We start from the raw sequence: 21,661 nt of genomic DNA, 5'->3' as shown, positions 1-21,661 counted from the left end.
CTTGACAAGTTTTATAAACGTGAAGAAATAGTGGTCATAATTTTTTATTAAATTAATTGAAGGAATTAAATTAAAAATACTTATTTAATATAATTATAAAGCGCCTTCTTTTTCAGATCGTCAAGATGTCCGTAGGTTTGGAAATAAGATTTAACTATTTTATCCCGTCTATATTTTTGCAATTTTGTAAGCCATGATCTCCACCGTTTGATTGATTCGTAGCATCGTTTCGACGCCAATTCGTGATTCTAGGGGAAATTTGGTGGATCGATTTCCCCTCTATAATAACGCGTTATTTGGCATTTTGCAAGAAACGGTTAACTTAAATTTGCTCGTGTTGGGAGTTTATAAAAAATGGGTCGTTTACTTCTTAGCGAATTCAGCAATGTTTTTGTTGTGATGAGAAAAATAAATATTATTACTTACCATAAAGAAAACATATAGAAGTAGAGTCGCGAATCCAAATTTTGAATTTTGTATAATATATCTACTAAACTTAAAACAAGCGAGTGTGTGGCTGGGTGGGTGGCTTAGTTGCGAAGTTAGCCTCTTTTTTCTCTCTCTACTCGCTCTGCACAGAGAGGCCCACTTCACGACATTCATGTTTTCATTCTATGAAAATTTCTTGCTTGGAGTCACGGGCTTATCGACGGGCTTGTTTTTCCCGTCAATTGGCGTCCGTATATACTAGTTATGCCCAAGATATTATTTTTATGTATGTAACACATATATAATGCATGATGCATAATACATGCATAATGCATGAAAATGCATAACAGTGCATATAATGCACAAAAATGAATGAAATTCAATTCCGGCAGGGAATTTGTGTATTTTCAAGAAATTATATATTTTCTGAAAATATTAAATGAAGTAAGATTCCGTTATGTACCCTTCTAAAATAGCGCAATAAATTATTACTCAGCTGATCAATTATTTCTAATTCATTTGAGAAGCATCATAACTTATGATGCGTAAGTTTAAGTTATAGTCTTATATAAGAACTTTATTTCAAATTATTCCATAAAAAATTAAATTTAATCCATATTATAATATTTATCGAATTTCGATATCGGCAGGCACCATTGTTTTGGATTAATAGGTCCATTCTAGAACGTTTCGCATTGACACCTTCCGTCCGGCCAGATACAGACGAGTCCCTTCTGTGCGCATTTTGCATAACAAGCCGCCCTTCGTAGTCCTCTACATCTCGCTTCGACCTATGCAAATATTTATTTAAAATATAGCTTGATCATGTACAATTTTACAATAAATTTTATTTTTCTAGCAAGGGAGCCTCCAAATATGTGCCACGTCGTCAAAAACACCGGGCTTTTGACCACCCATCGGTATCCTACGTATGTCACCTGTTCACTTTCATTCATATGAATGAGTATGATAATAAATGAATATTTCCCCTTCGTGTGAATGAAAGATTCCCTCATTTCAGACGAATGAAAGGAATGAAAGAATTTCTCAATCTTTCATTTTTATCCAATGCTTATTGCATGAGACGAAGTAAGAAATGCAGTGAAATGAAATGACCTTCAACCAAAAAGAATGCATGTGAATTAAAATGTATATCCAAAAATCAGGTTGACTGAATTTTCTTTGGAAATTATTATTTTTAAGCGAAGGAGTTTATGAATTTTACAATGTTACCTCGTGGGAACGACTTTTACAAAATTTACTTACCACGTTGGCTTCAAAGATGCAGAAAAGTGCGATAACGAGGATCGTCAGAAGAACTATGGTCTTCGTCTTCATTGCTGTGGATGTTTGAATAATACGTGTTTAATAAATTATTTACAATCTGGGGTCTCCCAGCATATCCTCTCATATGTTGACTAGTAACCTAGCCAACACTATATTTAATTAGTGTGAAATTTGCAAAAAAGGGACGACCTCCCGCCTAATGATTTGGGCATCCGAATAAGAGAGCAGCCCAAATTTTGCACTTTAAAATTTAATGCGCGTTTTCCCCTCTTCGGATCAAAATATCTCTGCCAAACTCCGACGACGACAACAAAGACATCTTTTTTATATCGACTGTAGTTTTTGAAATCTCAAACTCCGCACAAAAATGTCAAAAGGTTCTACGGCCAGATAAGGTCAGAGAAAGCCAGAAAAAATTTGAGGCGTCGAAAAAAAAAGTCCGAGGATAATTTTATTTCGACTTTCGGACATTTTTTATTAGATACTACATGCGATTACGAGGAAAATGAGCCAACATACAACCGTGAGGGATTTTTTTGACGTCCACAGGATTCTTTCGCCAAGGACAGGTTTGCGACCTAAAATCGCCACGGGGCGAAACATCGAAAACTGAAATATATGATTGCATATCCAGACAATTAATATATTGGTAGCAAATTTTTTACCGATCCGTATAGTTTTAATACCGAGAAATCAATACCTTCGTGACTATACCAGATTTCTATCTTGAAGTACGAACTAGCTGAAGAGCGAGTCCTCTGTCCTTTTATATGGATGGTATTTGCAGGGTTAATAAACTACGCATGAAAATGGGAATATCAATATCCTGCAAGGGATTTGATTCATGACCCAAATGATATTAAATTAATGGAATTCACTATAAAATGGGTCGCGGGGATTAATAGTAAGGTTGTCGCGGGTAACGGGCCGGGTACCCGTTACCCGCATACCCACACGATATTGCGGGTACCCGTTACCCGCATACCCGCACGATATTGCGGGTACCCGTTACCCGCATACCCGCACGATATTGCGGGTACCCGTTACCCGCACGATATTGCGGGCACCCATTATCCGCATATCCGCACGATATTGCGGGTACCCGTTACCCGCATACCCGCACGATATTGCGGGTACCCGTTACCCGCATACCCGCACGATATTGCGGGTACCCGTTTGTCTGCGGGTAGTTACTACTACCCGCACGGGTAACGGGTATTTCGATTCTACATAATTAAATAGCTCGCCTTGCGCAGCCAGTGAGCAGTTGAAATTTTGAAATATAAGGTTAAAGTCAATACAACCAACGTGTCTATTAAGGAAGTTTATTGTGGGATAGTAAGAATTAATCAAGAATTTTCAAGTCAAATTTGAAAAGAGAGCGATTTTTAACAAGCGGGGAAAAATCCACTTCCTCCCCAATAAAAATCGGTAATTCTTCAATTTTGATCCCAAATATTTTGACAAATTGTCCTGCATTCAGTTGAACGACACAATTCCAAAATTTAAACAAAATCGGAATGTTGCATTTCACACCATTCCATTATAAATTCAGAAAACGGGAAGAAATTATCGTTTCTCAAGCAAAACTTACCGCAAATACTCTATTTATAGCCGGGGCTAAAATCCAAAACTGAACCTCACAGACCCGGCTATAATTGGACACCGGCTATAATTAGAGACCCGGCTAAAATTAGTTTTCGCTACAATTTGGAACATTACAAGCTCAGGCTTAACTCAAGTTAACACAATTTAAGATTTGCTTTATTTAATAGGATGTGCCATTAGGACAGCGTTCACTGGGAATTTAAATTAAATCATCGCCTTTCATCAAGATTTAGTAGTTTTTTTAAATTTTTGGTCACGATCGTACACATCCTTATTAAAGAGTAAAATTAATAATTGTGCAAACTTTAATCTTACTCTTTAACTAAATATGTGGCATTTCCTGAGCATGCTACAAATACAGACAGCGGACAAGGCAACTCAAAATCAGAGACCCGGCTATAATTATAGATCTAGCTAAACTTTAAAAATCCTGGGCTCCAGAGCCGGCTATAAATAGAATAGGGCTATAAATAGAGTATTTACGATACTTGATTCAAGATTTCAGTAATTTTAGAGTAATGTGGTATTGGTGACCTTTCAACTAGTTTTTGTAGGAGTAAAAAAATATGATACGATTTAAAGCAAAAATTGAAGTTGCAAGCCAGTGTTTTTAAATAAAAAATGTCGTTTAAATGAAAATGTCAACAATTAAGTCTCATTGTTTCTTGGCTACCCCTAAGTCAATAAGTTTGCTTTCATGAGCAGTTAGTTAAATACAGCTAATTATATCGTCAGCAATTTCTAGTAGCACTCTCTCAAAGTTCTTATTAACCTAGAAGGATAACTAATTAATTAAATCCGTGTTATTTTGGTAGTTGGTTAATGTTTAACTGAATTCTCAAAACGGGTAACGGGCAACGGGTACCCGCACGGGTACCCGTGCGGGTACGGGTAGTTGGGCTGCGGGTAGCGGGCCGGGTAAGGGGTAGCATTTTCGCTACCCGCGGCAACCCTAATTAATAGCGTTCCATTTTTAAGTGAAAACTACATAATTGGAACGGACAAACATTGATTTTTAGGTATAAAGTTGATTCTGGTTGAGGATTAACTCGTTGCAAAAACACGAAACATGGAAACGATGCATATATAGGACAGACAGATATTTACATATTTAAATGGAGCAGACGAAGCTGAATAATTGGAATTAAAAATTTACACCATGTTGGGATAGATTTAGTAATAAAATAACACTTTTTGGTAATAATTTTAACACTAATTTGTATCAATTTTTTTACCATATAGTATTGTTTTAATACCAAATCATTACTATCGCGGTAGAGTCATATACGCACTCCGCGCAGTAATGATTCATTAAAATTTTGTTTAGAGGGAACTTGTCAATATTTAATAAATAAATAGGTCAATACGTTAAGAAAGCTAAGGCAGCCAGAATGGTGAATGCGTCGATTTCACCACCCATCCCCCATCCCCATCCACCCCCTCCTCCTCCTCTACTAGCGGCAAAATTAATTCCCGAAGAATCTTCATGACTACAAAAATCATAAATATCTCTAATTTATAAAGAATCGATTATCAATCAATCAATAAAAATATACCCCCCTTACCTATTTTTCAACCCATCGATCTTTAATATCTTTTTTATTTTAATTCCAAACTCGGCCGGAAATAGATTTAAAATATTTTTCATTTTTTCAGATTTCAACATTCTGTCAACCAATTCCAGACGTGGATCAAAACTCTGCCAAATTTTTTAATACACAAATTTTATATACATTCTTATATGTAAGTCAACTGCACCTTTGTCTCATATTATTTATTTCCTCACCTGTGGCTTCCTTTTGTCAGACTTTTTCTCAATTATTTCATTCACGGGTACAAAATTTTTCACGAAATTTTTCCTTGAAAATTTCGTCGCCAGGGATGAATTCAACGTCACCTTTTTCCCTATTTCTGCCCTTTTCTCCTCAATGACCAGACTCTGCAAGCGATTCCGTTGGTTCCTCAAAGAAGATAGTTTCTCCCTCGTGAAATTCCCGAGTGAATTTTTTGTAGCCCTCCATGGAAATAAATTCCATCCCGAACTACTCCCAAGGCAGAAAAATAGACAGAAATATCGCAATAAATGCATTCCCACTAATTTTCGAAATTCTAAATCCTCCTGGCAACCTTGCTCTGGGAATGACTTTACCAAAAGTTTGACTGGGTTGGAATGGTTCTCAAAGTGAAAAAAATAAAGTCTCGATCCGACATAAGACGCAATCACCGTTACATGAAAGCCATTGTGTGCACGAGAATCTTTAGAAATGAGTCACAATAGGGAGACAGACATTGATGCATCATTTCTTTTCATTGTCATTTATCCTGATTTCAAGGTCTGTCTCTCACAATGCAACATCGTTTGGTGTTCATCCTTTATCTTGTTTCAAGAAATGTGAAAACGTAGACGTAAGGCAAATAAATAAATAAAACAGAGTTATCGACAGGTAATGGATAACATAAGGTACAAAAATCGGTCACAGCATGCCAGCATTTTGGCATGGATTTTAAACCGAAACAGAGTTTTGCGACAATTAAATACTTACAATGCAACATCGTTTGGTGTTTATCTTTATCTACAATTTTAATGGGACTAATTTTAATTGAGTAACAATCAAAAATAAGTGGACCCGTATTTTGATTTTTCGATAATGCTCGCATTTGACGGCGTGGAGATTAAAATAATTTGTCGGCTGAATTTTCAGATTTTTAAATTACTTTGTTAATTTTGGCGTGAAATCAGAAAATTAAAAACAAGCATTCTCACAATTACCTCCTGCATTCAGGAAAAATAATGGTTTTTCGAATTTCTACAAATTTCAATTTTTTTAGAGTTTTGTTATTATACAAAATTATCAAAATTCCAAAAACTAAAAATTTAAAAAAAAAATGAAAATAGATTTTAAAAAGCTGAAACAAGTAACTTTAAGAAAATACGTCTTTAAATTTTCTAATTTGCGCTAAAATATAAAAAGTTTTGGCAATTTGAAAATCCAAAAATTCTCAATTTGTGTAATAAAAATTTGAATTATTTGAATCTCCCGCGAGGCACTTAACCACGCGAATTATCAATTAGAATAAAAATACGGGTCCGCTTATTTTTGAATGTGAATAAATTAAACTTACAATGTGATTGTGTGAAGGGCAACTCTCCGATTTGGCTGAAATTTTGGAATTATGTGGTCCAAGTCGATACAACCAACGTTTCTTGACCCACTTTGTGCGATGGTTGGGCTTTGTCAAAATATTTCAGGTCACAGTTGAAAAACGGGCGATTTTTCCATTTAAAAAGAATGGAAGTGGAATTTGCTTCCTCCGCTTGGTAAAAATCACCCGTTTTTCAACTTTCACCTCAAATTTTTTGACAAAGCCCAACCATCGCACAAACTGCCTCAAGAAACGTTGGTTGTATCGACTTGGACCACATAATTCCAAAATTTCAGCCAAATCGGAGAGTTGCACTTCACACCATCGCATTGTTAGTTCCATTAAGATTTGAGATAAACACTTCACGGTGTTGCATTGTCAGTAAAAGAAAGATTCACCTGTCGCGAGGAGGCTCCTATTTTTGCATGGCTGGGCAGATGTGTGTGTTTATAAAACTGTTTATTCATGACGATAATCCGATTCACAGCAATATTCGGTTAAAAGGACCTACTGGCCCAGTTAGTCAGAGTTTATTGGTGCATGAATTTAAATAATATTACTTAAATTATATAATTCCTTTCTGCCAACGTGTATTGTAAGGACAATAAATAATGTCATACGCTAAATACTTTTTTTAAACACTCTTAGGTTATTTAATAAGCAACCACATAATGTTCCATCTCAAATTCTGCTAATCGCAGTAGGGACCCTCCCCATAGAACCCCTTATATTGTAATTAAGTCGCAAAAAAATTCTTTCAAAATTCAAAAACTTTCCCAACTCAGATTAAAGAGAGCTGCGAAAACAGAACTTGAAAATCGTTTTTCAATCAAAAGTTCTACCTTTTTTTAATTAGCTGCTTCTGCTGTTAAATAACATCTGCACGAAAATGTTTTTTTAAACGTCAAATAACACCCATCAAAAAATCGGAAAAGTGCATGAAAATGCACGAAACTGATTTAGGTGCAAATAATATTGTAATATTTTAATTTTTCTAAATATCTGCTAGCCCATAGTTGAGAAATCGCTGTGTTTTGTAAATATGACATTTTATTCATCTTTTTAGTATTTTAATATTTGAACTGAAAGTCTCTAAAAGCTGGTGAAATTATAACTCGACAATTTTTTATTAACATTTTACACGGCTTGAATTTTATAGAAAAACAAATCCTTGTTTGAAATTTTCATGTAAAAGGTCAAAATTTTCAAGTCAAAATTTTATGTATTCCAAGTAGATAGGATAGAATTTTTACTAGCGTAATTGATGCCAACTATGTATGATGAGTACATAAGCTCTGCCAAGGGCTAGAAAGTGTTGTGGAAAGGTTTCAAACCATTATAGAAGTATAGACAACTGAATTTTACTTCCCCATTCAGGGTAGTAAAGTATAAAATTTCTTAAAAATATGAAATTCTCTGCCAAAATTGTATTTCAGGTATTTTTATGCATTTTGTGCATTTTTATATGTTGTTACGCATTTTTGTGAATTTTTATGCACCATGCATGCATAAAAATTATTTCGTGCGCACTAAAAGAAACACTGGTCCCAATAACGGATCATGTGAATTCAGTTGCTTTTCAATTTTTTGCAAAAAATTCTCCCTGATTGGAACGGAAACTGATTATAAATTGTGGTGCACAGCACTTTAATGCATGTGCATGCCCAATTTCAAATGCTTACGATGAAATGTAAGTTTCACATTAATTTACAAATTTAATAGTTACAAATTTAATACCAAGTCAGTGAAATTTTATAATTAGTCGGTGACAATTGTAACCACTCGATGACAAATGTATAACCACGGTGGCAGAGTCACATACTTTTACTTTTTGGTTATAATCGTAACCCCATTTCTAAGAGTTAAGGATAAATACTTTTCCGCCGCAAGAAATTAGAAATTCTATAAAAAAAACCCTAAATGATTTAATAGTATTAAATGTTAAATTAAATTATTTAAACACATTTTTAATCCATCGTGCACCCTGGGGAAGCTAATCTGGTAAAAATCTCGTCACTGCATTTCAAAGCATGACAAGTAAACAAATACAGACACTATTATTTCCACCGGGTAAAAACCTTTTTCCAATTCATACGAACTTGTTTATTATTCATCACCACGTTTCTAGCTGGAAAACCAAAATGCTAATATTTACTACGTATTCTCATCCAGGGTTCCAAAATACCGTGTTGAATGCAGTGTTGCTTGTGTAAAATTTATCCAACGATTGTGTAATACTTGTCCAACCGTTTGTGAAAATTTCACCCGATTGTTGTGTCATCCTCTTTTTTACTCAACCGTGGGTAAATTTTAGTTATTTTTATTTAGAGTGTAGGTACATATGCGGATATGTATATGCAGTAGACGGACACCTGACCGAACAAAAACACGCAAAACACTGTTCGGAACCCTGATTCTCATTCATTGAACTTGACAAATTTCTTAGAAATGATGTCAATCAACCCTTTTATGCATATAAAAGCAGCAAATCGCCATAATCATACTATTACACTCTTAAAAAAATTGTTACGAGATCATTACCAAGCCGTACAAGTATATGACTCTACCAGAATAGTAAAGAATTGTTACTGGTTGGTAATAAATAATTTCGTTACTAGATCAGTAATAATTTATTACGCCATGGTAAAACTTCATGTAGTGACGGTAAAAATCTTTGTTATCAAATTATTCGAAACCCGCGGTAATAAATCTTTACCAAATACGTAATAACGAATATTACCAACACGTGGAGTCGTGTCTTTACCAAACAGTAATAAACCTAGTAATAAGTATTATTACCACTGTGGAACAACTCTGTTTACCAGGGGCTTGGTAAAGATCGTTATTAAAATTTTATTACCAGTTTGCTAAGAGTGTACATATCTCGAAAAGTAGCCGCATTGGAAACATTTTTCATCTACATATTTACTTACTCCGACAGAAATTATGAAAACGGCGACCATATTTTTTGCAGCTCTGCTCGTTTTAGGAGGTTTGTCCACATTTACTAACTTTTTACCTAATTTATCAAATTTAATTTATATTGAGCGTACTCACGTCAACCCTCGCATATCTTGCAAATTAAGCATAGCAACATAACTTGCGAAGATGTGCGAGAGTTCGCAAAAATTTTGCTGGAAAACCATGGGATTTTTTTCGCAAATTTACCCAGCAATTGAGCATGTTCTTATTTCGCAAGCTTATTTCGCAAACGCATCCTCAAGAGAAATTACAGAAATCCATGGAAACAACGACAAAATAGGTATTGTTAGTAGATTTGCGAGATATGCGAATCCCCTCGCGACGCAAATATTTTGATTTTCGCAAGTTTGCTAAATAAGTTGCGATGCAAAACAAGACGTTGTCGTGAGTATGTTCATTTTATAATTTTAAAATGACATGTCACACTAACAGTGTGTGCATTATTGGGGCGTATCTTGAACCATAAGACTAATTGCAAAGAAAGTTTATAAATATAATAATTATGAGATTTTTCATTTAATGGACTTTTTATTTTTTGTTTTTTTATTTTTTTATTTTATTTTTTTATTTTATTTTTTAATGGACAGAATTTGCCATGACAACGGTTCAAGCACAGGGAACATATGTTGACGCCTGTAACGAAGTTTGCAATCGGTCTCCACCCGAACAGAAGGAATGCTGTTGAGCCCATGGATATCGGTTGGGTAGAAGATTCTCCTGTGTTGAAGGAAGAGTGATTTGTTATTGAAGGACAAAGTGGATTTTGGCCCAACTTAGCTACTATTTTGGCCAAAGTCTAAAAAATCTGGGCGTGATGTTTTTTTTGTTGTCAAGCTACTTATGTAGGTTTTGTAAAAATATGTAGTCTGAAAGAGTTAGATTTGTGACATAAATGACTACTTGATGTGCCCCAATATCAACGAATAATAAATATATGATTGTAGCATCGTTTACAATCTACTAAAAATATTAGTAGCTATTATTAGCTAATACTTTTGGACTTTAAATTTCAAAATTATAATATTTAGATATTTAGAGCAAATAAACCAAGCAGTGTAGGAATTCAGAACCTATGATTGGATAATATTTAATTAAATATATTCAAAAGAAAACGTTGCTGTTGGAATTGTAGTGACAATTAGTGGATTTGGCATCTGGTTAAATTATAGAACATGCTTTTGAATTATTTGGATCCCTCAAAAATTAATAATAAAAAAATCGGGCTTGTTATATACCCAAAACAGATCGGGCTTCACCCGAAAAACGGGTCAAAATGGGCCTTCTGAAAAACGGATCGGATCGGGTTTTGAGAATCCAAAAAACGGATCGGGTCAAAACGGGTTTTATTTTTAATCCGAGAAACGGATCGGATTTTCAAAAACCCATGACCCGAATCAACTCCGGTGTATATTATCAAATTTAATGAGACTAATTTTAATTTGTTCACATCCGAAAATCAGCGAACATGTATTTTTGTTCTTTAAATAATGCGCTAATTTAACCGCCTTGCGTTTGATTGAAATAATTCTTCATCTGAATTTTCGGATTTTAAAATCACTGTAACTTTTTTATTTTCGACTCGAAATCAGAAAATTAGAAGCAAGCATTTTCAGAATTACCTCCTGGATTTAGTAAAAATAATAAGTTTTGGGATTTATACAAATCACAAAATTTTTGCTATTATCCAAAATTACAAAATTACAAAAACTAAAAATTCGAATAAAAAAAAATTTAACTTGCATTTTGTTTAGAAACATGCACAGGGACATAGGTTGCTGGATGCAGCAAGTAAGATTGACAAATGTGTAAAAGTTGGGTGCAATTTGTGTTGCATTGCATGCAGATATTCTGCATAGGTACAGTTGGATGGATGGATGGATGAAACAAAGAGAGAAAAACCCTCGCTCTCATCCAGCTAGATACACATGATGCATATGCATACCCGACGCAGCAGTGGAAGAGTCGACTGCTACATAAATGCATGAGAAAAGAACGCTCCTGCAGAAACTCGCATGTACATTACTTTCCACGGTCACAATTCCGGGAAAGCTAAATATATCGCCGAGTTTTGGTTACGCAGGTCGCGCGCTTTCGTGTCCGACCTGTGGAATAAGAGTAGCCAAGGTCCACCACCAAACAGGTCCGCAAATTTTACGTGCTAAAGCAAACGCTGTTACGCAAGAGTAGATCGCAAGTCTCAACTTACCTCAAATGGAAGGAAGTGAGATTGCAATTAAATATGTATCAATTTCCCTCAATAAATTAATGTATTAAAATACCCCAAATTAGTTCATATAATAAAAAAGATAATCTGTTTTCGCCTAATGCAATATTTACACAAAATTCACCACACTTAAAAATAGCAACTGCATGTGTGGCAGTAAACAATAATGTACATAAATTGGTGAGGTGTAAGGCAATGCTCGATAGTGCAGCCAGCAACAATTTTATAACTGTATCGTGTGCAAATCGTTTAAGGTTGCCACAACAAAAAACCTATGCGTCAATTTCTGGGTTAGGGCAAAATAACGTCGGGTGTAGCAGAGGATTAGTAAATGTTCTATTTTCTCCGCACTTTGACACAAACAAAACCTTCCAAATGGAAGCATTCGTGGTACCAAAAATTAGTCGGTTGCCATTTTCGAAGATAGGTCAAAATACTGTGCATTATCTTCAAAACAAAATAAATCAAACAAATAATCAAATGGCTGATCCAGGATTTCATATACCCTCTGATATCGATATACTGATAGGAGCTGAACTCTACCACAGTATAATCGATGGGGGGAAGGACGTGGATTGCAACAAACCAATGGCTATCAATTCACAATTGGGTGTACTGATAGGCGGAGGACGAACAAGGAATAAAACTGAGGTGAAATTGTATAATTCTCAAGTAAATAAATCAATTGAGAAGGACCAGAGCTTGAAACTGGATTCATTATTAAAAGGTTTTTGGGAAATGGAAAAATTCCAGGACTCCCCATTCCTTAGTGCTGAAGAAAAACAGTGTGAGGAACATTTCAAAAATACAGTACAAAGAAATAAAGAGGGTGTATTCATTGTGAAGTACCCAATTAAAATTCATAAAGTGCAATTAGGGGACTCTTTAAATATTGCAATAAATCGTTTCAACGAAGTTGACCGACGTCTCCACAAAAATGAACAATTTGTTAAAGAATACAAAAAGTTTATGGACGAATATTTGAATTTAGGCCATATGGTAGAAGTACCACCGCCAAATAAAGATAGCACGTTTAGATGTTATCTCCCCCATCATTTTATTGTGAAGGAATCGTCAACCACGACAAAATTTCGTGTAGTTTTTGACGCGTCCGCCAAAACGTCTAATGGATTATCGTTAAATGATGATCGGTCCGTCAGTACGATCGGTCCGTCAATACTATGATGATCGGTCCGTCAGTACAGGATAAGCTGGCAGATCTGATTATGCGCATCAGAAAGCATGCTCTAGCGTTGAATGGAGATATAGAGAAGATGTATCTGTTACGCTATAAAATATGAAGGAGAAAGTTAAGAAATAGACTATAGAAATAACTATACAATATGTATATATATATTTGAGTGTATTTGAGGAGACCCTTATTCATCCTTGAACTATTATTATGACAATAACAAGTCCTTCAATGATCACGCAGTAAGAAGATGTTTTCATGATTTCTTTGTCCAGACCTGGTATAAAAAGGCTGGAAAATTGTACAGCAGAATCAATCTCTCTCCCTCTGTCTCCATAACCTAGTCGGTTAAAGTCGTAAGACTGAGCCATTTGGTTTTGGAAATCTTTATATGTAAGAAAATTTAAATTTTTGAATTTTTATAATAAAATCCACATAAAATGGAAATACTTCCAACCACTCCTCTTGTCCTTGCATAATTTATTACGCGTAACAGTATCGTCAAATTCTTGTGTCAAGTGAAGACCAAGAGTTACAACATATAGTATGGAGAGAAGCTCCACATCTACCACTACAACATTTCAAGTTATTAACAATCACCTATGGCACAGCGTCAGGTCCGTATTTGGCCACAAAAGTGTTACAAGAGTTGGCGAATCAGCACAACTTTGAAATTATATCAAAAATATTAAAGCAAGATTTCTACATGGATGACCTGTTGTCTGGCGTAAACAATGAAGAAGATGCCATTAAAATTCAGCAGGGAATCAGAGAATTATTACAATTAGGAGGTTTTTCAATTAGGAAATTCACCTCAAATTCAGAAAGAGTGCTTTCATCTATACCAGAAGAGTTGAGAGAAACAAAAACGTTGTTAGCTTTCGATAAGGACGCCACCATCAAGACCCTTGGAATCTACTGGAACCCAGTGGATGATTCATTCGGATTCAAAACTGACATGTTCAATAATTGCTCCAATAAATCGTTAACGAAACGAGTTGTTCTGTCAGAAATATCAAAGCTATTTGATCCCATAGGATGGTGCGCTCCGATAGTTATAAGAGCGAAAATCTTAATGCAGACTATATGGAAAGAAAAAACGGAGTAGGATGATGAAGTCCCAGAATACATTCAAAATACGTGGAGCAAGTTCAAATCCGAATTACAAGATCTGAAGCAACTACACATCCCGAGAGCCCAATCAGGGCATGCTGGGAAAAATGTATGACTTATTTAATTGGATTTAGTGATGCATCTGAAAAAGCATACGCAGCCGTAGTATACTTGGTCTCATATGATTCGAATGGGAATGGATTATCGTACTTAGTGGCATCAAAGACAAGAGTTGCCCCAGTGCAAAAGCAGTCGTTACCCAGGTTGGAACTATGTGGAGCCGTCTTACTTGCAGAATTCATGCCGTCAGTCGCAAAAGCATTAAAAATCAAGTTCACACGGATGTTTGCGTATACAGATTCCACATTAGTACTTCGATGGGTGCAATCCGAGCCATATAAGTATCATACCTTCGTCGCCAATCGTATTTCAAAAATTCAAGAAAATTTACCAGCGGAAAACTGGGGATTCCTCCGTGGTGTGGACAACCCAGCTGATTGTGCATCTCGAGGAATTACCGTAAAAGAATTAATAAACCACCAATTATGGTGGAATGGACCAAGCTGGTTGGTTGAAAAAATTGCCGAACCAGTACTTCCAGAAGATTTTCAACACGTGCCCGATCCAAGGGACGAAAAACGTGAAAATATTATCTGTCAGATGACAACAATTAATGTACCAAATGAATTATTATTAAGATATTCATCAATTAATCGAGTACAAAGAATCACAGCACTATTATTACGTTTCAAAAATAATTGTGTGCACTCATTCCAGTCTAAACAAGGCGTTGTAACTGGAAATAAATTAACAAGTGGGATATCTACGAATGAACTTGATGTCGCAATAAAAAAGTGGATTGTTATCATTCAAGGAGAAGAATTTAACCAAGAAATCGTGCAGCTACAGAATGGAAAACTTTCTAATAAAAGTAGACTGTTACAGTTAAATCCATTTCTGGACAAAGAACACATTCTTCGTGTGGGGGGAAGGCTCGCACATGCGAAGATGTCTCCAGATAAAAAATATCCCATGCTTCTACCCCAGAAGCATAGGTTAACATCCTTAATAATTGAAGAGGCCCATTTACTAAACTTACATGCAGGGCCGCAAGCGCTACTATCGTATCTACAACAAAAATATTGGATTGTGCGAGGAAAGGATGCAATTAGAAAAGTAATAAGAAATTGTATAGTATGCACAAGATTGAGAGCGGAAACAATGGAGCAGATGATGGCTAATCTGCCGTCATTTCGAATAAATCCAGCCCCACCGTTCAAAAATTGTGGAGTGGATTATGCTGGACCGTTTCTAATTAAACCAATTACACCGAGAAGTAAGATAACTTTGAAAGCTTATTTATGCATCTTCATCTGTTGTGCTACGAGGGCAATTCATCTGGAAATCGTGAGTGATGCTAGTTCGAATGCATTCATAGCAGCATTACGAAGATTCACAGCACGAAGAGGCAAGCCGTCGGACATATATAGTGACGATGGAACAAATTTTGTCGGCGGAGATAAAGAATTAAAAGAATTTATAAAGCTATCAAAATCAAATAATCGTAATCAGAAAATATTCCAGATTCTTGCCGATGAAGGAATTACATGGCACTATAATCCACCAGCCGCGCCACATTTTGGAGGTCTTTGGGAAAGCGGAGTGAAGTCAGTTAAGCATCATTTAAAAAGAGTTATGGGATTGCAGAATAACCTAGAATAATAGGTTATAATAGGTCATATAATAAAGAATAACCTAGTTGTAACCGAGCGATAATTAACTAAAAAAAACTGTTAGTAAGGAGCCACAAACTGAGTGGTGTGCAAACCACGGATGCGATGGAAATTAGGAAGATGGTCCAGGATGACCCCGCGATTCCGGTTCTCTAGGTAGCACAGCATGCACTCGAAAAGGAGAGGATGCTCGTTCTCATCGTGAAGTCTCATGAGGTGGTACTCCATTGACGTGAACTCTGCAATCAAGCAAGATAAGAAAATGAATGAGGGTAAATATGCAAACCTGACGTGAGTAAACTCTCACTACTACTATTACTGCAACTACTAAGGAAATAAGGAAACTTACCGCAATGTGCACACTCATACGGCTCGTCTCTCCAGGATCCAGTTGACCACGAAGATTGCTCGTCTGCTGTGTCCATAGTGGGATCCAGCTCAGTGGTCGACTTATTGCCAGAAGTTCTCTCAGCCGCATCCTCAGCCAAGGTTGGGACGACAGGAACGAGAGAAACAGCATTGTGAGATGGAGCAACGGGCTGGAGAGGAGTGAGCACGACCTCCGCCTCGAAGAAGTACTCTTCAATGGGCTCCCTATTTTCATCCACTACTGGAGGGTCGAGGAAGGCGTCCTCTGAGGGGGGGTCACTGGGTCGGTTCGAGAGAGACTCTAAGTCTCCTTCCATCCGCAAGGGGTATACTGCGAAAAAATAATAAGTAAATAAATAAAAGTTAGGTTAAACTGAAAAAAAAATTAGTAAAAAAATTAGTAAAAAAATTAGGAAATTAAAAATTACTAAACATAATAAAATTATATTACAAAATGGATGAATGCAACTCACCAATCGAGATATCCGCCGTTCGAAAAGAGTCCGAGTCGAATCTACACCAGCAGCGGGTCCGCCATTCGGATAAGGAGACTTCGTCCTCGTACTCAAGGGAAAACACCCGGCCGCATCTAATTACGTAATTTGCGGCGCAGCCCTGATGAACAAGATGACCGCAGGTGGCAGATCGACTCTGGTAGCAGGGTACCACAGGATGGTCCTCTGCATATCTGTCGTCCTGGGGCACAACGAGATCCAGACAAATGGGGCCGGAATCCTGAATGGCTCCGAACAGGGAAGAGAAGACCCGGGTTTCGACCGAATTGGTGGACATCCTGGAGATTTTTGGGGAAGATGAGACCTGCAGGAACTGGACCAGAGACAAAAGGTAACTACAATTTGGTGACAAATTGCAGGGCCTTTTATACTGGTCAAATTGCATAGACTTTGATTCATGCAAAATCGGATGCAAATGGATGCAAAATCTTCCGAAATTGGCGAAATAGTGCCATACATTGGGTTAAGTTAGTTTTTGTTAGTTATACCATAATGTAAATTTAAGATTATTTAACAATATCTAATTTGTATTGTTTAATTTAGAACGGTAACCGTTCAAAGGAGGCAGAATGTTTAGAAACATGCACAGGGACATAGGTTGCTGGATGCAGCAAGTAAGATTGACAAATGTGTAAAAGTTGGGTGCAATTTGTGTTGCATTGCATGCAGATATTCTGCATAGGTACAGTTGGATGGATGGATGGATGAAACAAAGAGAGAAAAACCCTCGCTCTCATCCAGCTAGATACACATGATGCATATGCATACCCGACGCAGCAGTGGAAGAGTCGACTGCTACATAAATGCATGAGAAAAGAACGCTCCTGCAGAAACTCGCATGTACATTACTTTCCACGGTCACAATTCCGGGAAAGCTAAATATATCGCCGAGTTTTGGTTACGCAGGTCGCGCGCTTTCGTGTCCGACCTGTGGAATAAGAGTAGCCAAGGTCCACCACCAAACAGGTCCGCAAATTTTACGTGCTAAAGCAAACGCTGTTACGCAAGAGTAGATCGCAAGTCTCAACTTACCTCAAATGGAAGGAAGTGAGATTGCAATTAAATATGTATCAATTTCCCTCAATAAATTAATGTATTAAAATACCCCACATTAGTTCATACATCAAATATGTGTATGTAACCATTTCAAAACTTGTAAATAAATAATTCATTGCTTTTTATAATATAAAAGATAATCTGTTTTCGCCTAATGCAATATTTACACAAAATTCACCACACTTAAAAATAACATACAAAATCACTCAACACTATTTCTCATGAACTTAAATACATTTTTAAAACGTAAAAAAAGTAATTCTAAGGAAATACGTGTTTAAATTTTCTAATTTGTCCCAAAATTCAAAAAGTTGAGCGATTTGAAAATCCGAAAATTCGGCAAAAGGATTATTTGAGTATTGCACATACTTATTTATAATTTGGATTTAAAAAAAATACCTAAATACTAAATAATTAGGCTTCATTCATATTCGGGAAGAAATATATAGTTTTAAGACAGCCACAATATTAAATAAGTGAATACTTTAAACACAATTGTGTCGACTAAATTCTGGGTATGTTTATAAACACATAATGTAAAAAAAGGTCAGGTTTAACGTCCGCTTATGGCTAACAGCTCTTGCAGGCTTTGTTTAGGAGAGGGTGATTAGGATAGGTAGATTTTAACTAGGTAAGTAAGTTAGGTTCTATTCAGACATGTACAGTGCACAATACTACTTATATAGTCAGTAAATGGAATTCCCCGGGCATGGAGGAAACACGTATTAGTCAATTAGCATGTACCGGACCGGAGTATGTATCCAATCTTAGCAACTTGGCAATAAAAAAAACCAGCGGAGTAGATACCGTGCTTTAATTAAAAATTTACACTATGTTGGTATAAATTTAGTAATAAAATAACACTTTTTGGTAATAATCTTAACACTAATTTGTGTTACTTTTTAGCCCGAGCCAGGGCTTATGGGATCACCATGTCCGTCCGTCCGTCCGTCCGTCCGTGACACGCTAGCGGACGAACCGAACCACTCAACCGATTTTGACCTACTTGGTCTTACAATGACCGTTGGGGCAAGGCCGAGGTTAAGTTCGAAGATGGGTTCGATCAAAAAAGTTTTGGACCGGTGGGGGTCAAAATAGTGGTGTGGATTTTGACTTCGGTGCAGAGTATTCGAGTAAAATGCTGAAATTCGGTATGATGGCTCCAATGGAGGTGTAAAATAGGAATATCAAATCAAACTTTAAAAATTTTGAACTTGAGGGACCCTATAGGGTGACCCATACCGATTTTAATAAATTATCATAGAAAGCTTAAATTTAGCACAGAGGTCTCTGATGAATATTTATGACATTATGAAGTTAAGTTGGAAAATTTTTCATCCCGAGGGACCCTAGGGGATGACCTATACCGATTCTTGCTAATTGCTTAATCGAGTTGAAATAAATTATGATCATTGCAATGGATCATTGCAATGGAAGTTTCACATACTAGCTCGGGCTATATAAGTCTGCACTGAAGGTTATTTACCATATAGTATTGTTTTAATACCAAATCATTACTATCGCGGTGGAGTCATATATGCACTCCGCGCAGTAATGATTCATTATAATTTTGTTTATAGTGTCCAAATGGGAGCCAGCATTTGCCTAATCAAGCCGCTCTCTATCATCAAGCAGACATCTTTTCCAGTACGCTAATCGGTGATTATACCAAAAACTCCAGCCCTTTTCGAACTGGACGCCAATTTGTGGAAAGAGATGGATGCACTAACCACTAGACTGAATTCCCAGCCCTATAAGCACATATGATATTGGCATTAAAGACAATTTTGGTTCAACTGGTAAATTTTGAAATTCGAAAGCGCAGCAATTTCTTCGCTGTTTTTTCAAGATTTCATTTTATACAAAATGATCAGTAGCTATTACAAAGGATCCGTATTATCTAAATTGGTAAAAAAAATAGCCGTTCAACTTGTTTCCTCAACAAATTGAAATGCATTGTAAATGTAATCCACACAGAATAGTGAGATTTTCAAACCACACCCATCACGAGGGGTGTCGCCAGTCATAATACGAATACATATATTAAACAACACATGAAGTTACCGAAATTAATTGTGTCCTTAAATACAACTATAGCTTATGAGTTTTTATCAAAAATATTGATGAAAGGGACTCGCATTCTTATCATTTTGTTTATTCGACAGCCCCCACTAGCCGGGCTCTAAACACTAGTACAATCAATAAATAACCAAATTTTATTTATGAAACACCTCCATTCTCACCCGGCACGCAACCCCCCCGTCGTTGTTCTTTACACGCTCTCGTTCTCCCAAACATCGGCCAAGTCCAGAACCCGCAACTCCCATGACATCCACAACTCCCACAAGTATTCGAACCACCTTTTCCTGACCCCACAATGAGCAGGACTATGAGCAGGATAACCAAAAAGATTAAAATTACCACCACATAAAGCAGCACTGCAGCCAAAATGTAATCTTCTTCGGAACATCGTGTCCCATATCTATTTTTATCCCCGAATATAATTCCACGAATTAGACCGATCCAAAACATTTCCAAAAGTATCGTCATTACGACCGCAACACCTAGGATGGTACCCATTTCTCTCTCCTTTTCTACATTTTCTACGCGAAAAGCGAAGAAGAGAAGGAGCGCAGTTAGTACGAGGGATAGCGTGGAGATCAGGAAACCAGACAAGCAGGACAATTGTTTCCGAGATTGTAGACAAAATAGGAGCACTGACAATGTGCTGGTAACGATGAGTCCGGTCGGGAAGAGTACGACGTATTTTATCCTACAAAGTGGGCACAAAACAGAGATTAGTGTGATAAAGTAAGACTTCATTTTAAGCAGTGCTTCGTTTTGGACATGGCCAATATCCAAAAGTAACCAATGGGGAAATATGAGTTATAGCAATTTGACCCATTTTTCAATTTTGGTCACTTTTCGACATTTTGAACACATTTAGACGACTTGATTTTAAGCATTGCTTCGTTTTGGGCATGGGCAGTGGCCAAAATGTCTAAAGTGTCCAAAAGTGCCCAAAAGTAACCAATGTGGCAACATGAATTGTAGCAGTTTGCCCCATTTTTCAATTTAGACACCTTTTCACATTTTGAACACTTTTAGACACATTTGAATTCTTGTTCAAAACCACTCTTGGACAGTGTCCTGTCCAGGATGAGTTAAAACTAGGCGAAACACTCATCTTCACTTAAAATATATAAATTCCCACTACACTTACTCCACATAAGACGTTCCCACCCCTATCGGAAACGTAGTTGCCATGGTCACGACCACTAATCCGATATAATTTATCGGAGTGGTTTTCATCCGCTCTGGCTTCACCAGGATGAAGATGATCAAGCAAAGGTCCAAAATCACCAAAGGGATTGATACGTAAATAAATGTCAAATTACGTAGCGCATCTCTGACACTGTCTGAAAACGTCACTAGCGTAACCACCCCAAAAGTCGTCACGATTTGGAGTAGGAGAATGGAAAACACTTTTCTGAAAATTAAACCAAAATTAAACCTCTTATAGTTAATAATTTAAATTAATTATTGCTTTATTTACCGTACGAATCCTTGACGAATAGTGGCCGTGGAGAAGACAAAGCTGTTCACATCTACCTGCAACTTTTAGGAGGTGTGGAAGATTGATCGTTCTCAACCATATACATTTCTCCACGAGGTTTGTACGAGACCATTTCCATCTCACAAAATTCCAGAAACTTATTTGCTTCCAATTATTCAACAAATGTTTAACTGACGGTGGACGATTTACGTACTTTCGAACTATTTTGGTTGTGAAACAGTTGTGATAAACCGTGTACGCTTTAAGTTTTGTGTAGATTTAGGGGAGCTTGATGTCTGGTAATTATTCACACTACGAGGATTTATCACACATGCATATTTCATACGCTGTGTATCAATAAATGTAATCGTGGCGTAGAGAGATAATTTTTTGGTTGTTATCATTTATGCCCTGATAACAATGTGTGTACTGTTTCGTTTACCTGGACGTATT

At 36.6% G+C, this 21,661-nt stretch overlaps 3 protein-coding genes and 1 long non-coding RNA gene across 9 annotated transcripts; 2 read left to right on the top strand and 2 right to left on the bottom strand.

Moving 5' to 3' along the window:
- Window positions 1-943: 943 nt before the first annotated feature.
- LOC118439240 lies at window positions 944-5,553 on the bottom strand. 6 transcript variants are annotated; one of them, XR_004837303.1, is made up of 7 exons: window positions 5,111-5,553; window positions 4,890-5,023; window positions 4,692-4,814; window positions 2,417-2,513; window positions 2,236-2,325; window positions 1,696-1,769; window positions 944-1,220 (listed from the first exon to the last, which is right to left on the bottom strand). XR_004837303.1 is itself a non-coding variant. In XM_035860377.1 (6 exons), the coding sequence occupies exons 1-6, from the start codon at window positions 5,411-5,413 to the stop codon at window positions 1,110-1,112; spliced, it is 804 nt and encodes a 267-aa protein (XP_035716270.1). In that variant the 5' UTR covers window positions 5,414-5,523; the 3' UTR covers window positions 980-1,109. The 6 variants fall into 6 exon arrangements, 1 of the variants encoding a protein (XP_035716270.1); XR_004837304.1 differs by having other exon boundaries at window positions 2,236-2,294; XR_004837301.1 differs by having other exon boundaries at window positions 2,236-2,513; window positions 5,111-5,543.
- Window positions 5,554-8,991: 3,438 nt separating this feature from the next.
- Window positions 8,992-10,517, top strand: LOC110860471. Its single transcript, XR_002548965.2, has 2 exons — window positions 8,992-9,460; window positions 10,038-10,517. It is a non-coding gene; the product is annotated as an uncharacterized LOC110860471 (long non-coding RNA).
- A 1,637-nt stretch (window positions 10,518-12,154) lies between these two features.
- LOC110860398 lies at window positions 12,155-15,701 on the top strand. The gene is made up of 4 exons (XM_022109431.1): window positions 12,155-12,833; window positions 13,478-13,907; window positions 14,114-14,654; window positions 14,757-15,701. Exons 1-4 carry the CDS (start codon window positions 12,155-12,157, stop codon window positions 15,699-15,701), a joined length of 2,595 nt encoding a protein of 864 aa, XP_021965123.1.
- A 4,122-nt stretch (window positions 15,702-19,823) lies between these two features.
- LOC118439250 lies at window positions 19,824-21,507 on the bottom strand. Its single transcript, XM_035860391.1, has 3 exons — window positions 21,209-21,507; window positions 20,876-21,142; window positions 19,824-20,425 (listed from the first exon to the last, which is right to left on the bottom strand). The coding sequence occupies exons 2-3, from the start codon at window positions 20,962-20,964 to the stop codon at window positions 19,873-19,875; spliced, it is 642 nt and encodes a 213-aa protein (XP_035716284.1). The 5' UTR covers window positions 20,965-21,142; window positions 21,209-21,507; the 3' UTR covers window positions 19,824-19,872.
- Between the last annotated feature and the right edge of the window lie 154 nt (window positions 21,508-21,661).

This window comes from Folsomia candida, unplaced genomic scaffold (genome assembly GCF_002217175.1).
Source record: "Folsomia candida strain VU population unplaced genomic scaffold, ASM221717v1 Fcan01_Sc032, whole genome shotgun sequence".
Taxonomy (NCBI): Eukaryota; Metazoa; Arthropoda; class Collembola; order Entomobryomorpha; family Isotomidae; genus Folsomia; species Folsomia candida.
The sequence above is the reverse complement of the archived record's forward strand: the minus strand, read 5'-3'. Positions and strand labels throughout refer to the sequence as shown.

What these genes read in the sequence shown, in the direction of transcription:
- LOC118439240 (XM_035860377.1), bottom strand. Translation starts at nt 5,413, where the DNA reads ATGCATTTATTGCGATATTTCTGTCTATTTTTCTGCCTTGGGAGTAGT. An exon ending in CTGACAAAAGGAAGCCACAG is followed by an intron (nt 5,024 to 5,110) that starts GTGAGGAAATAA and finishes AAAATTTGGCAG; the next exon opens with AGTTTTGATCCACGTCTGGA. An exon ending in ATCGATGGGTTGAAAAATAG is followed by an intron (nt 4,815 to 4,889) that starts GTAAGGGGGGTA and finishes TGATTTTTGTAG; the next exon opens with TCATGAAGATTCTTCGGGAA.
- LOC110860398 (XM_022109431.1), top strand. Translation starts at nt 12,155, where the DNA reads ATGGCTGATCCAGGATTTCATATACCCTCTGATATCGATATACTGATA. An exon ending in CTATTTGATCCCATAGGATG is followed by an intron (nt 13,908 to 14,113) that starts GTGCGCTCCGAT and finishes AATTGGATTTAG; the next exon opens with TGATGCATCTGAAAAAGCAT. An exon ending in GTCAGATGACAACAATTAAT is followed by an intron (nt 14,655 to 14,756) that starts GTACCAAATGAA and finishes CACTCATTCCAG; the next exon opens with TCTAAACAAGGCGTTGTAAC.
- LOC118439250 (XM_035860391.1), bottom strand. Translation starts at nt 20,964, where the DNA reads ATGAAAACCACTCCGATAAATTATATCGGATTAGTGGTCGTGACCATG. An exon ending in GTGGGAACGTCTTATGTGGA is followed by an intron (nt 20,426 to 20,875) that starts GTAAGTGTAGTG and finishes CCCACTTTGTAG; the next exon opens with GATAAAATACGTCGTACTCT.